Raw genomic sequence first — 15,386 nt, 5'->3', positions numbered from 1 at the left:
TGTCCCTAAGCTTTCCCGTGTTTGTTTGCAGGTCAACCACCTGATAGTCTAGGGTTGGGCCCTCTTGTTTGGGTTTGGGAGTAGGGGTTAGGTAAGTTTACTGTTGTTTTAGCCATGTAAATCTTTTCGTCAGCGAATCAATCTCTATTTCCATTAAAAAAAACCATATTATCTACATTTCCTGTCAAAAAAACATCGGGAAAAATCCACTGAAAGAAGATGCTTATGCATATCCCTGAGATCATATCATTAAAAATTAAACTATTTGGTTCACATAGAAAAGTTGGAAGAAAGCTGTACCACTAACTACAAGCCAAGCCCCATAGAAGAAATAACAGCTCTACGGCCAAAATTTCGGGGAAAAAAAATGCTAAATCACTATTCAGTTGGTGTCATTTAGAACTGGTGCACATCCATTTTGTGGGCACAAAGATGTAGAAAAAAAAATAATAAGAGAGAGAGAGAACTTTGATTGGCCTGTGTGAGACTACCATTTGATGAATCGGGGGCAGAATTCTGAAAGGCTTCGAAACATTGTTTCGCCACTGCTTCTAGCAGTTAGTGGTGCAAATGAAGCATCTCGAACTCCCAATTTTGCTTATCATATTCAGTAACCTTTTTGCCTCCAATGAAGGGAGTCCAAGCATCTTCATTTGCATCCTCAAGAACCCATTCGATCCTATCAGGCACATTCAAATAATCAAACTTCATTTCAGGACGCTTTGCATTCTTCGTAGCCTTCTTGTTGCGACTCCTGGAACCCTCTGGATGCTACAGAAGTAATTCAAGTTAGTGTTGAGGAAAAATAAAGTTACAAGAAAGATGGAGGGGCTAATGCCTGCCCTCATACAGATAGAGTTCCGTTTCTCACATTAACGTCATCTTCAGAATTCTCTGTTACTCTTTTGTTCTTTTTCAAGGTTCCTGTTTCCAGATAATGCTGCACCTCTTTCTTGGACCTAAATCGACGACCTGATACAGGCTCAATGTAATACTGCACAAGATAGAGAGCATTCCTCATGTTCAATTACATTATAAAATGATGAAACCAAAGACTAAACACAAAAGCAATTGATTCTTGTACTCTTTCTTTATTTGGGTAAGCTTTTGAACTTCTAACACCCAAAGAAACAATATTTGTTTGAACTTCTTTAATTGAAATCCTATGGAAGAATGAGACCAAAGACTAAGCAGCTGCTAAATAAAAATTTAGACATGAAGTCGGTGAAATTCCAACATCATCTCTAGCCAGGACTAATATCTGTTACAGATTTTTATACAAAAAAAAAAAAAAAAAAACCTTCAAATGCAGTGCATGAAAATACAACAAATGATTTCATAAAAACCATAACTCACTAAACGTGTTTCTTGAACATATCATGTAGCATTATTAAGTCTGATTTCTACCAAGGATTATTTTGGTCTACTGATTTTACAAGTTTCATGCCCCCTCACATGAACATTTTTTCTGTTAGAAATCTGGCTAAGCAACATCATTGGTGAAACATGGGCCCATTTTGTCCATATTAGCACTCAAGCAAGGAAAACCAGCCAAATGCATTTGATTAGAGAACAAAGTCCATTCAGACACTTTATTATTAAAAAAATTAAAATTTATGATGCAGAAACAGCAAAATTGGAAAAATGCAAATACAATTGTGTAATTATCCCTACATCTAACAACAGATAAGTGCATAAAACAAAAATTTAACCTCCAAACAGAGAAATAATATAAACATTATCTAGAGATGAATCATGTGGCAATAATTTAATCACTAGGTGAACTACGAATACTTCTACTGTTTTGAAAACCAGGTGGTAAATTTATCATTGTCCAAAATAGAAACATGAATGCATACATATAGAAAAATAGGCGAATGCTAGCAATAGGAAAAATAGGCGAATGCTAGCTAATAGGAGCAAAAAAGAGGAGAGGCAAAATGATGTGGACAGAAGTGCAAAAACTGATTTAGCGCCAACAGCTCACAGAATGTTTAAATTGAAAAAGAATAGTACAATTGCAACTAGTCTGATACTAGGATTTAGTTAAATTTTTTACTTAAACGTTGGAGAGTTAGATACACTGAAGAGCTTTTGCTAATATAAGTTGATAAGAGGCAGTAGCAAACTTCACCTTAGAGAAGAAACAAGTAGAGGTAAGATTACGTTGTTTTCCTATTCTTCCTAAAAGAACAATGAGATAATTTGTAATACTTTGTCATGGTCCAAACTATACCTATTATTCTTTGGTTGCGCGTAGCTGCACATATTTGCCTACTACATAATGAAGGTGAAAAGGAGGTTACCAAATCTTTTACTGTTACAACCTTATAGAATTGTTAATGGCATCTTAAAAACTTAACAAAAGGCATTCTTCTCAATGCCATTCATTATTTTTAATTTTTAATGTTCATAAAATTCCTCAGAGGCATGTCTCTAGCATGTATTTTGCAAGGACACATATTGTACACACCCCAATACAAATCCTAAAAGGAAAATCTGAACTTGATTTCCTGCAAATCTTAGGCATAGCTTGAGCATGAAAATCAAACACATTTTGGACACTACCAGTTATAGTTACAACAGTGAAGAACAAGTAATCAAGTTGTAGCTTTATCATATATATACAATGTGAATAAAAATAAAGCTAAAAGGAACGGATTCAAAATAATTAAAAGTTATGGTTTTATACTGGAAAGCATTATAAAATCAAACCTATCTGCTTTCAGTTGCAAGTGATAGATTTTTGGGCTATGATAAGGCCCTATATATCTGCATAAGTTTTATCCATATGAAAGTTAACTTTTAATGTTTAGTCAACATTTTTTTTTCCTTAATCCAAGGCAACAAGTGAAATCCCTTGAGAATCCTAAATTTGGACCAAGCCTCATAATGCATAGTGAATCACCCCTCAATTAGGAGTTGTTTGAGCCTGAAATCAGGCGCAATAAGAACATTCAAGTTCAAGGTCAACTTTGACTAGTTTGTGGAAACAATAAAGAATATCAAATTCAAATTCAAATTCAAATTCAAAAACAAACAAAAAGAAAAGAAAAGAAAAGAAAGGAATAACATTAGTCTAATCAGATATGATATGGTTGGTTTGTTCATTTTCTTCTAATATCTTAGACTATTTGGTCCAAATAAGACTAAAGTGAACATATCTGTTGTAAAATGAATAGCACTGGATTCACCTCGATAGAGCAAACCAAACCAACAACATCAGAAACAGTATTGATGTTTTTATCACATTTTAATTATATAAAATACTTTTGGCAAAATTAACATATTTGATTGAATTTCAGTTTCATTCAAGTTCATTAGCTTTTTTCAGAATCTCAAACCAAATTCAACCAACTACAATATGTTTTCTTATATTGCAACCCACACCAAAACTGAGGTGGACATTTCATACTATGCATCTTAGTAATGGCCCTAATTATAAGCATAGTTATTAAAGACGCACCTCAAGCTCAAAGCTCATCAGGCTCCAACCCTAGCGCCTTTACAGGATAAAGGTGGTTGACATTCACCAGGCCCTCACCTTATGCACCTAGGTGTATACCTTGTCCTAGACACAAGGCTTTAGAAAGGTGCATCATCTTTATTTCCACCTTCGGCGAGTATTAAAAGACTATTCAAGTTATAATATATTAGTATTTAAATGCTCATTAGTTATTATTATTTTCAGTTTTATGTTATTTGAAATTTGATGAAATATTCACCTTTATTTGACTTTTATGATTTTGTTTGGTGCCTTACCTTGCTTGGGCGTGTGCTTGCACCTAAGCTCCAAGATCCCTCGGCACCTTAGTATGCCTTGAGTCTTTAATAATTATAATTACCAAGCATACTTGTTGAAATTACATATACCACATTAGGGAAATAAAAAAAATAAAAAATAAATAAAGGTTAAATATAGAAGTGGATAGGTTATAACATTAACTTGATTGTGATTGTAACCTAATTACTTAAGCTCATATTAATACGCAAATTGACCAGCATTTTTACAATGCCAAATATATTGGATCTAGTACATCTCCGACCATTCTATATATCAAACAAAAGTGTTAACCGTTTAGGAATAAACGACCTGCTTTTAACAGATAGACCTGCAAATTTAAGAAAAGATAACAAGGGACTGGTTATCAAGGTGTCCATTACTCTGAACAAAAGGGACTGTCCACCTAAAAGATGAACAATTATTCCTTCCATTTCTAATGAACACATATAAAATAATAAACTCCATATGAATCCTCAACTACCCTATTCAAATTGTAAGCACTCGTTTTCAAGAGGAAGGGTGAAAGCGTGCTAGATGATGCAATATGTTGTCATATGTGATCAAGAATAAAATCTAGAGCAGCAATTTGAGAAAGAAAACTACTAAACTAACTAGTTATCTAGTTAGTCATTATTCTACAACAAAGAGATTTTCCATCTACAAGGAGCACATATAAAAGTTTTTATACCATAAAATGTCCTGACCTACTTTTTGCCTAACTTGTAAGCTCTCATGTCCAAGAGGAAGATTGAAATCAATCTAAAGAAGAAGCAAACAAAAACAAAATCTTTGACATATTCTCTCACTGTAAAATATTTGATTGACTAAGCAGAAGATATTTGACAGAATTTGAAGAATTGAGCATGCGTAAAATCACAACTATGTGGACTAAAATGCAGTACAATGCTGGAAAGGGCCATAAAAACCAGAAAAATCATCCAAATGTATTGGAAAAAAAAAAAGAAGAGAAAAGATCATTCAATCACTGAATGTAGAATAGAAAAATAGCATTAATTAGCTGAAAGAGGAAACTGACCTTATCTACCATGCCAGCCGTTGCCCCGGAGGTCCTAACCCGATCTTCAACTAACCATCCCGGCGGCAACCCAATCGCCGATTCCGACGACAGCACCGGTGCTTTTCTCCTCGATTTAGGCAGCGTCGGTGTCGGTGTCGGTGTCTGCGTCTCCGTCTCCACGGGATTCGCTGAACCAGACGACTGCGGAGCCGCTTGGTGACTATCTCTGTTTGGTTTGTTTGTGGTGTGCCCGCTGGTGGAGAAGTTGTTTTTAGCGTTGATGAAGGAGCCGTTTGGAAGGAGAGGATCAGAGAGCGTATCAGCGGCGCGTTCCTGGTGGTCGGACCTATTCATTTCGGGTCGGAAAGAACCAACATCAGGAATTTGACCCGGAACTTTGGGGATTGACATGGATAGAGCAGCTGACTGTTCAAATGCCCGTGCCCCCGAAAGATCTGGGTTATTTGAAGCGTTTGACTTTTTTGTTTTCTCAAGCGATATCCTGACTTGAATAGATCATAGCCGTTGAATAAGTTCGTTCTAATGATGAGAAAAAATATTATTAAAGAATAAAATAAAATAAAATTATAAAAAAAAAAATAATCGAACCAATAAAATTAGTTATATCATAATTTCTAAAATTAATGACTTTAAGTTGAATATATATATTAAATTTCATTCATTTTATAAAAAATAATTTATTTATAAAAAATATTTTTTATAAAAATATTTTATCAAAATATTTTTAATTATTTATTTGTAATGTTAATATAATGAAATGTATTTATTTTAAGTGTGTTTATATTTTTATAAGATTATTAAAATTATTAAATAAAAAATAATTTTTTTAAAAAAATAATTTTTTTAAAAAATAATTTAATTTTTTTTAATTAAAAAAATACTTTTAATTAATTAATTTTTTAAATACCTCAAACACTAAAAAATATATAAAATATTTTTCATAAAATAAATAAAGCCTTAATCGTAATTATTTTAATATTTTTATTTTTAATGGTAAATAAATGCTCATAAATTTATTATATAACATTTGATATGTTATATATTTTTTCAATCCACTTTTTACTTTATTTTTTGTAAGTCCTTTGGTTTAAAAATATTTATTATCATATTAATAAGATAATTAATTTTTTAATTTTATTTTTATATTTACTAAATATATAAATAAATTTGTAAAATTTATCTTATAATTTTCCTTTTAATTAAATGCAGTAAATAATAATTTAATTCAATTAATAAATATTTTATTATAATTTAAATAATTTGATTTCTTCTTTAATTTTTATTAAAAAAATTAAGATAAAATTGAATGACATAAATAATTAGTTTGAATAATAATAATAATAAATAAATAAACAAAGCCAAATAACGATAGTTTCGAATATTAGAGAAACAAATTGTACTAATAAAAGTTACTATTAGAGGATTTGTATCAAAATTAAATTTACATTATATATTTGTAGATATAATTTTTAAGTACATCATATAGTTAGCACGTTATCATTTAAAAAGTAAAAAAAAAAAAATCAAATTATGAGATTTTATTTTATCACATTATTTATATATTCATAAATGACATATTAATGTGCCAAACAAAATATTCATATATTAATTTCTAATTTTAATCAATATTAATTTTATATCAATATTTAATTAAAAAGTATAGTGCCGATAGTAACAAATTTTAAATTTAATAAAATAAAAATCATATTCTTAAATGATAATAGGCTAAATCTCATGATATATTTTTATTTATTTCTTAAATTAAATTAATTTACTGAAAATTGATTAAATTAAATATAAAAAATTAGTTAAATAATCAATTTATATTGTGTAGAATTTTATTAATTATCATATTTTTAATTCATTCTCCAATAAATTTGTTTATTTTATATTTTATTTATATAATTATATTCTTTTTGTTATAAGATATGTAAAAGTCTTTGATGTTTCATTAAAAAAAAAAAAATTGTTTGCGTAAAAAATAATATTTGATTTCTAAAAGAAATTAATTATTATCTTAACCTAACAATAAAGTGCAACTATGTGAGCCAAAATTCAAAATATCAATTATTCTCCAGATAATAAAAAATATATATTCTTAAAATTTCTTAAATTTGTTTTATTTAAAACAGTCTCTCTAAAATTCATTGAAGATATTTTATAAAAACGATATATATCCAGATTAATATAACTTGCCTGCAAAAGTATTCACTTTTGTTTTTTAACAAAATACATATTACTATATTTTTGTTTTTTTAACAATAAAATATAAAATTCATTGAAGAAAAATATCGGTACAAGACTCTGATTAAAAGAAAAATTACAAAACTTCAAACCCAAGCTTATAATAGTAACCTCAAAAATCTGACTAAATGAAACCTTAGAAATCATCAGGTACAATCCGACCCTTAAATTTCAGCAGTCATGGCTTCATAACAACATCACTATCACTAGTCAAAAATCCCAATCGCAAGGGAAACTGTAAAAGTTACAAAGAAGAAAGCATAATGAAGCTATCGGAGCTATCCTGGTCCTGGTGTCACATAGATTTACAATAAGAAAAAAGATGAGGTATGTAGTATTTTGACATGTCACTCCTAAAGATTTTGATTGAGTAGCATACGTATTTGTTACTAGTCGTTTGGTTGGTATTTACAAGTTTTTTAAAAAAATAGCTGTTGCTTCGTTTATGGAGATGATTTTAGCTAAATCTCCGTGATTATTTCCATAAAATCTGCTATGTTCTTGATTGCTGACGTGATTATCACTCAATCCATGAGATCTAGGCTTCTGCTTGATTATTGACATAGTTGTTGCTTGATATATATTTCGTTCACCTTGTCAGGCGAACGAAGGTTTTGCTTTGTATTTATTTTATTTGACTCGTTTGTAATATTGACCATTTAAAATATTATTTGACTTTTTTATTATCATACTAGATATTTATGTAAAAATTTGACTATTTGACTTTGATTTTAAACGGGTATTATCACATAACAACCTCTTTAGATATAAGGGAGACTCAAACTAAAACACAACTTCCCGCCAAAGCCATAGATCTTTCTGACACAATCTTTAACCTTAAAAATGCAAGATGAAAAGTGCTACAATTAATGGTTGTACAAAAATTAGAAGTCTTGGCCGGACAAGTCAAGAGAGACATGGCATAAGTATGGGTTTCTCAATCTCTTACAGCCATTGCGAAACCAGTGGCCAACTGAGGACAATACTTTCACTTCCGAGACACTAGCCAGCAAGGAGACCATGAGAACATGCACAGACCATCCACAAATAGATCGAATCACTTCTCTCGCTATTTAGCACAAATCTGTAATCCAAAAAATCAATACAAACTAGACATCACTTAGCAGAGGGGAGAAAGGGAAGATTGTCCTTTAGTTGGAGAGGGAGAGATTAAATCAGAAAAAAAAAAATAAAAAAGAGAATAAACAAAATACTCTCTCATTGAAGGGAACTATTAGGGGTGTTTGGTTCTGGCTTAATTCTTCATTGTTTCAATTTGGTAAGGTTCTCAGTTATTTAATTCCGGTTCGGTCGGTATGATTTTGATTCGGTTCTCAATTCTTAAAATAATTTTATATAATTATTTCATTAAAAAGTCATACTTGAATTAATATTTAAGTTTTGAATTGAGTTATTAATACATAATATATTACATAATATATATTTTCGCTATACCTAAATTATATAGTCTTTAATTATAAGGTGCATATATAATTTATAATTAAATATATTATATAATATAATAATTTAAGTATATCATATAATATACATGTTAACTACAACATACAATATAATTAAGAATTAATATATATATATATATATATATATATATATATAAAAAGATATAGTATATTTATAATTAATAATTATAAGATAATTTAATATATTTATAACTAAAATTATTAAAAAATATAAAAAAATAAAATATAATATTAAATTATATTTAATTTATTTATATATATATATTTTGAGAATATATAATATATCTAAAAAATATAAAAAAAATAAATAAATAAATTAAATTCGATATGATTTTTTAGTTCAATTTATTTCTCAAAACCCACACACACAGAGCCCTACTCACTGTACAGAAAAATAACCAACAAAATAAGAACGCCTAAAGCTAAAGCAAAACAAAGGGGAGGCAGCATTATTACTTACTTCAGTTGCTGTTTGGTGTGTGATTCACATATTGGATTTACTGCTTTTCAATTATATTGAAAACGCATTACTATTAAATTATTATTTTTCAGCCACTTTATCACTTCAAAATATTTCAAGCATGTGTCTATCAAACAGGCAGTATTAGTCAGGTCATTACCATAATTAGCATGGCTAATTATTACCAACTTTTAACAATTGGATATTCAAGCTAATTGCTAGAATTTGTGCACATTAATCTTTAGATTTTGTGCCAATAACACAATTTTAAATATTAAAAGAAAGGCTTAAAAATAAAATATAGCATAAAAAGAAATAGCAGTTATACTTTAATAATTGAAATTTTATTTTATTTTTTTCATTTTAATGTGTGAAATTTTCTATCCCTTAGATTTCTTTGTTTGGAAAAGAATAAAAAGCCGAGGAAAGGAAAATTTGAATGAATGGAAATAAATTATGCGCCTATTTTTCATGTTGTCTACAAATTTGGGGAACAAATTTATCTTCATACACACTTTTACTTTTTAAAAAATTAAAATTAAAATTATATAATTTATTAAAATAACTTTCTTTTCTTTATTTTTTTATATCCAAACATAATTTTTTATTATTTTCTCAATTTATGTTTTCCATTATTTTCTTTTATTAATCTTAATTCATTGCTTAACTAAATATTAAATTTTGTTTGTTATCTTTTATGTTTTTCTAAAATAATTAATTACTCATTTTATTCATAAATTACGTGCAATTTTTTCCTGAAAAAAAATCACTTGCAATTTTCTTACGCAAATATGACACGGCCATTCCATTCAACCAGACCAGTCCCCACATCACCTCAGTTCAGTGTAAAGTAATACAAGTAGGCCCCACATTACCTTTGATTTTCTTTTACCTCGGCCCCATCAAAATCGTCCAGGCTTGCGCTCAACTTTACTCGCCGTTCACTGTCTCCCACTTTCATTCGAAAAATGGCAAAACCTTCTATCTCTGTAGTTGACTCTTTTCCCCAACTCTTTCTATTCCTCACCTCCTACCTCTTCCTCCTCCGCCTCTCCACCGCCGCCTACTCAGTCGGTGTAAACTATGGCACCGTCGCCGATAACCTTCCTCAACCCACTCAAGTTGCCAGTTTCCTCAAAACTCAAACCACCATCGACCATATCAAGATATTCGACGCCAACCCCGACATCCTCCGTGCCTTTGCCAGCACCGGGATTTCAGTAACCGTCACCGTCGGCAATGGAGACATCCCTTCTCTAGCTAAGCTTCCAGCCGCTCAGGCATGGATCGCCAACAACATTTTACCCTTTCACCCAAAAACAATCATCAAATACATTGCGATGGGCAACGAGATCCTCGCTACGTCTGATAAATCGCTAATAGCACACACTTTACCAGCCATGAAAGCTCTCAAATCAGCTCTCGAGCTAGCTAACGTCACTGATATTAAAGTCTCGACTCCTCACTCTTTAGGTATATTATCATCATCTGAGCCACCGAGTACTGGTCGGTTTCGAAAAGGCTACGATCAGAGAATATTCGCTCCGATTCTCGACTTTCATCGGAAAACGAAGTCTCCTTTCATGGTTAATCCATACCCGTACTTTGGTTTCAAGCCGGAGACTTTGAACTACGCATTGTTTAAACCAAATGCTGGCGTTTTTGACGCGGCCACAGGGAAGAATTACACCAACATGTTCGACGCCCAGCTTGATGCGGTTTATTCGGCGATGAAAAGGTTGGGTTATGAGGACGTGGACATCGTGGTGGCAGAAACCGGTTGGCCGTCGGTGGGCGATCCGAATCAACCGGGTGTGAGCTTGGAAAACGCGCTGTCGTACAACGGGAACCTCGTGAAGCACGTGAACTCCTGGAAAGGAACGCCGTTGATGCCTAACAGGACTTTCGAGACTTATATTTTCTCTTTGTTTAACGAGAATCTGAAACCAGGTGTTTCGGAACAGAATTTCGGGTTGTTCAAGCCGGATCTGACCCCGGTTTACGACGTCGGCGTTCTACGCAATGCTCAGGTACTTCTGCCATTTTCACATTTCTTTTTTTTTTTCCCTTTCTTTTCGGTAGTTATTACTTCACACGTTTACACCGCGTAATTTAGTAAACTCAACAACTCCGAATAATAACACCTGGACAAGCACACATGTATAATACTCTTTCGTCTAGTTTCAGTAAATAATAATTATAATTAATGGTTTTCATTCGATGGCTGCAAGACCACCGCTAAAAATGGTCTGGACCTTCCGATTTTTGATGTCTATTCTTCTGGGATCATACCAGGTCAATGTTTGACACGTCGGTTAAGCTGACGGGTGCTGGCTAAACCATTTTCTACGTTTGTGCTTTTCGAGGTCTGACACTTAGCCAGCTTTGGCAGTCCTCGTGGATGCTGAAGAGAATATATTGGGCTGTTTAATGACCAAACCAGACACTGCTTAATTTCCTTATTTACTAGTTTCGCACAGGGGCAATTCCGTCACAACACGATGTTTGCTCATTATTTAATATTTTCCCGCGTGTGTTAAAAGGAGATTCCCGACAGGACAAGTCGACCAAATAATCTTTAGCTACTTTTACTAGCCAGATTGTGAAATTTTGTATTGTTTGATCATGGCCGACTGTTTTCCTTTTGGATCCACAGGCGGAGGGTCCCGCCTCCGGTACAACAGCGGAGGCACCGTCCTCAAGTCCGGACAAGAAGTGGTGCGTGCCAAAGTCGGACGCCGGTGATGAGGCGTTGCAGAAGAATATAGACTACGTCTGCAGCAGTGTAGTAAATTGCAGGCCCATACAAGCAGGTGGGCCTTGCTTCGACCCAAATACAGTGCGGTCACATGCAGCGTATGCAATGAATGCGTACTATCAGAGTTTTGGGCGGCATGACTTCAACTGTGATTTTAACCACACCGGAGTGGTGACTGCCACAGATCCAAGTACGTAACGTTACATATATATATTTTTATATTTGTGTGAGTATTCCAGGGTTAAGACATGACATAAATAAATGGCAATGGCAGGTTACGAGGCGTGTAATTATCCATTTAACGATCAAAAAGTGGAAGAAAAGTCGGTGGCGGGAGAGTCGATGGGATTATATTGTGGCGTAAAAGATATGATGGTGGTGGGTGGTTGCTTGATATTTGTAAATTTATTTTTCTACTAATTTATTGTGGTGGAGGGTTAGAATAGAGTAGCCTTTTTTTTTTTTAATCAAAGTTTTTGTTATTATGGTGTGGGCTCCTTGGTTTGGTTTTGCATTTGTACTTTTTAACCGTGGAACTAATTTAATCATTTTCTTTATTATTAGTATTATTTTTTAATCATGGTCGTACATCTAGTTTAGGGCATGTTTGGAAATATTAGAATTTAGAATTGGAATCACATCAATTAAAATCTGTTTACCAATAATTTAAAAAACCATTTAATTTTATTAAAAATATTGAATGTGATTTAATAATAATCTTAAAGAGATAATGTGGTAATTTAAAAATTATACTGGGTGTAAGTGGGATTTTTTCTTTATTTGAAAATTTTGGGTTGCTTGAATATAAATATATTTATAAGATATGATTTTTTGTAAATTATTTATTAAATGAAATTATATTTCAGTGATCTTATTCTGCTTTTATTTTTAAAGGGAATAAGATGTGATATATATATTAAAAGAAAAAAATATCTTGGGCTTTGAAAACATTGATAAAATGATTAGAAAGTGTATTGGGCTTGGAAATGCGAAAGGCTTTGCCTTATACGTTGGCCCATGTGAATGCCGAATTCTGTAGCTCATAAGTGTTTCCTTCCATCATTCATATTTCATTCCTACGTTCTGATCTCTAACCATCCAACTAAGGCCCATTTTCAACAAGTGCGCATGACAACATCGACAACCCGAATAGGAACATAATCAAGAGTTGGAGGTGCGGCAAGGGAATTTTTTTTTTTTAAATAGATTTAATTTATTATGTAATTTATACATTATATAATATTACTATGTCATATTAAAATAATAATGTATATTTTCATTAATTATTTTAAAATTATTTCTCTTTTCTTATGGTTTAAAAATTCTAATAGCTAATAAACTCTTATTTTAAGTGAATAACCGAATTTCATCAACCGACAATTTAATAATGTAATTATAATAATAATAATCATATATCGATCAATTAGAGAGCAAATAGAACTTGTGCACGAGATCTCTAAATAATGTAAAGAAATAAGTAGAAGTCTGATTAATTATTATTTATTATTATTATTATTATTATTACATAAACACAAAAAAAATAGAAAAAAAAATCACGAACAGAACCGCGATAAAGAGGGCAATGTGAATCCTTGGAAAGCTACTGATCAATGCAGAGAACATGGTATACATGATTATACTTGCTTTTCTTTTAAGCCGTGTTTAACGGTGAATTTCAGAGTTTGAAATTATTTTTTTAAATAAAAATACTATTTCAGATGCTGTTGAGAATAATTATTTAAAAAAAATTATTTTATTATATTTAATATTTTTACAATTAAAATTAATTTTTAATTATTTTTTAACACTCTCTCTGATTAATATATTTAAAGAAATAATTTTTTCAATAATAATGCCAAACAGGCCATGGAATCTTGCACCCATCTCCATACTTGAATTCCTCCAACAAAATTGCACACTCACTATACCATGTATCTTTGCCTTTTAATATAACAGCGGCCTCCCCGTCCGTCGTCCTCCTCGATCATTAGCTAGTGGTGGGCTAATTTCAGCTAGTATTTCAGGAAGCTTGCAGCTCCAGCTTATGATGATCACGATGGCTGCTACTACAACACAAAGGGTACTAAAATAAAAATTGGGTCCATTTATCTTTATCAGCTTATAAGAAAGGCTAGTTAAAGGCAGGGAAGAAGAGATCATACATTGATTGATGAGTAAGTGTCGAACAAAGGTTTTTCTTGATATGCAAATATTTCACTCTAGGTAATTTCTCGTGCTACGTAATAATAATAATTTTATATAATTTTATAATTTTAATATATAAAAATAAAAAAAATATTAAATTCATTATTAATTATTCTGTATATTATTTTTTATGTAAATTAATTTTTCTATCAAAGATTTCATAATAAAAATATAACAATGTAATAAAATATTAATTAAATATATTAAATAATTTGATATTAATTAAATTATATAATCATTTTCATCACTTTAAAATATTAAAATTGTTTATATCCTCTTATTGTATTACACAAATATAATATATTTAAATATTATATTTATTTTCTAATAATAATAATATTTTAAAAAATAATATTAATAATCTAAAAAGTGTAAAAATAGCAGGGGCAGATATAAAGGAAGAAATGGGGTCATTTGATATATATATATATATATATACCCTCAAAAATTTAGTTATTAATAACTCTTTTTTAAAAAATTAAAAATTAATTGAGATAAAAATGTATGTTATGTATTTAAAAATTTATTTACTTTTAAAGTACTGTTATAACCTTTTCAATAATTAATTTCATCAAGATAAAATCGTGAATAACTTTTAGTTATTTATATATGTATTTGATAGTATTAATAATAATATATACTTTTTAAATTTTTAAGATATTAGAATTCTTTAATTTTAATTATAAGATATTAATATTATATTTTAAATTTTTTAACAATATTTTATTATTTATTTTTATATGTTGACTAGGAAAAAATTTTTCTAGATCCACCACCAAAAGGTAGTAAAAAAAAAATGTACTATATAAAATTATAGGTACATTAAATAAATATATATTAACATATTTATAACATATCTAATAATAATAGCTATTTATTAAACATTAAAGTGATAATTATTAAATAATTTGTAACTAACACATATTTGATCTGAAATTAATAATTTAATTATAATTTAAAGTAATAACTAATTAATAAAAAATAAAAAATTTAGTAAAGTTAAATAAATTATATTTTATATATAAACAGCCTCTTTTCATAAAGTTATTGATACAATATAACACGATTAATATAATTTTATTTTATATAATATAATTATAAATTTTTTATTAATTTTAAGACGTATAATTCTTAAATTTTTATAATAAAATGAAATATTAAAAGATTTAAGAAACATTAAAACATAAATTTATAAAAATTTAAGAATTAAAATAATTTTAATTTTATTTGATTATTTATTTTAAATTAAAATATCAATCATTTCATAATCAGTTCTACAAAATATGATTCAACTGAAATTTCAAATTTGTAAAGATTCAATGCTTAAAATGAAAAATAAAAGAAAAATTAAATTATTAATATAATAAGTAATAAATATTACTGATAAAGAAGTTAACCTCCGTACTTTTATATAT

At 29.9% G+C, this 15,386-nt stretch overlaps 2 protein-coding genes across 2 annotated transcripts; one reads left to right on the top strand and one right to left on the bottom strand.

Annotated features, from left to right (window-relative positions):
- Positions 1-210: 210 nt before the first annotated feature.
- LOC110660127 (methyl-CpG-binding domain-containing protein 5) lies at positions 211-5,286 on the bottom strand. The gene is made up of 3 exons (XM_058152973.1): positions 4,821-5,286; positions 872-994; positions 211-771 (listed from the first exon to the last, which is right to left on the bottom strand). The coding sequence occupies exons 1-3, from the start codon at positions 5,211-5,213 to the stop codon at positions 559-561; spliced, it is 729 nt and encodes a 242-aa protein (XP_058008956.1). The 5' UTR covers positions 5,214-5,286; the 3' UTR covers positions 211-558.
- A 4,597-nt stretch (positions 5,287-9,883) lies between these two features.
- On the top strand, positions 9,884-12,343 carry LOC110660154 (glucan endo-1,3-beta-glucosidase). The gene is made up of 3 exons (XM_021818339.2): positions 9,884-11,038; positions 11,665-11,956; positions 12,041-12,343. The coding sequence occupies exons 1-3, from the start codon at positions 9,977-9,979 to the stop codon at positions 12,184-12,186; spliced, it is 1,500 nt and encodes a 499-aa protein (XP_021674031.2). The 5' UTR covers positions 9,884-9,976; the 3' UTR covers positions 12,187-12,343.
- Positions 12,344-15,386: the final 3,043 nt, after the last annotated feature.

This window comes from Hevea brasiliensis, chromosome 9, assembly GCF_030052815.1.
Source record: "Hevea brasiliensis isolate MT/VB/25A 57/8 chromosome 9, ASM3005281v1, whole genome shotgun sequence".
Taxonomy (NCBI): domain Eukaryota; kingdom Viridiplantae; phylum Streptophyta; class Magnoliopsida; order Malpighiales; family Euphorbiaceae; genus Hevea; species Hevea brasiliensis.
The sequence above is the reverse complement of the archived record's forward strand: the minus strand, read 5'-3'. Positions and strand labels throughout refer to the sequence as shown.

Coding starts and splice junctions, on each gene's coding strand:
- LOC110660127 (XM_058152973.1), bottom strand. CDS start 5,213: ATGTCAATCCCCAAAGTTCCGGGTCAAATTCCTGATGTTGGTTCTTTC. Junction 995..4,820: donor CGGCTGGCATGGTAGATAAG/GTCAGTTTCCTC, acceptor TATCTTGTGCAG/TATTACATTGAGCCTGTATC. Junction 772..871: donor ATTCTGAAGATGACGTTAAT/GTGAGAAACGGA, acceptor TTACTTCTGTAG/CATCCAGAGGGTTCCAGGAG.
- LOC110660154 (XM_021818339.2), top strand. CDS start 9,977: ATGGCAAAACCTTCTATCTCTGTAGTTGACTCTTTTCCCCAACTCTTT. Junction 11,039..11,664: donor GCGTTCTACGCAATGCTCAG/GTACTTCTGCCA, acceptor TTGGATCCACAG/GCGGAGGGTCCCGCCTCCGG. Junction 11,957..12,040: donor GGTGACTGCCACAGATCCAA/GTACGTAACGTT, acceptor TGGCAATGGCAG/GTTACGAGGCGTGTAATTAT.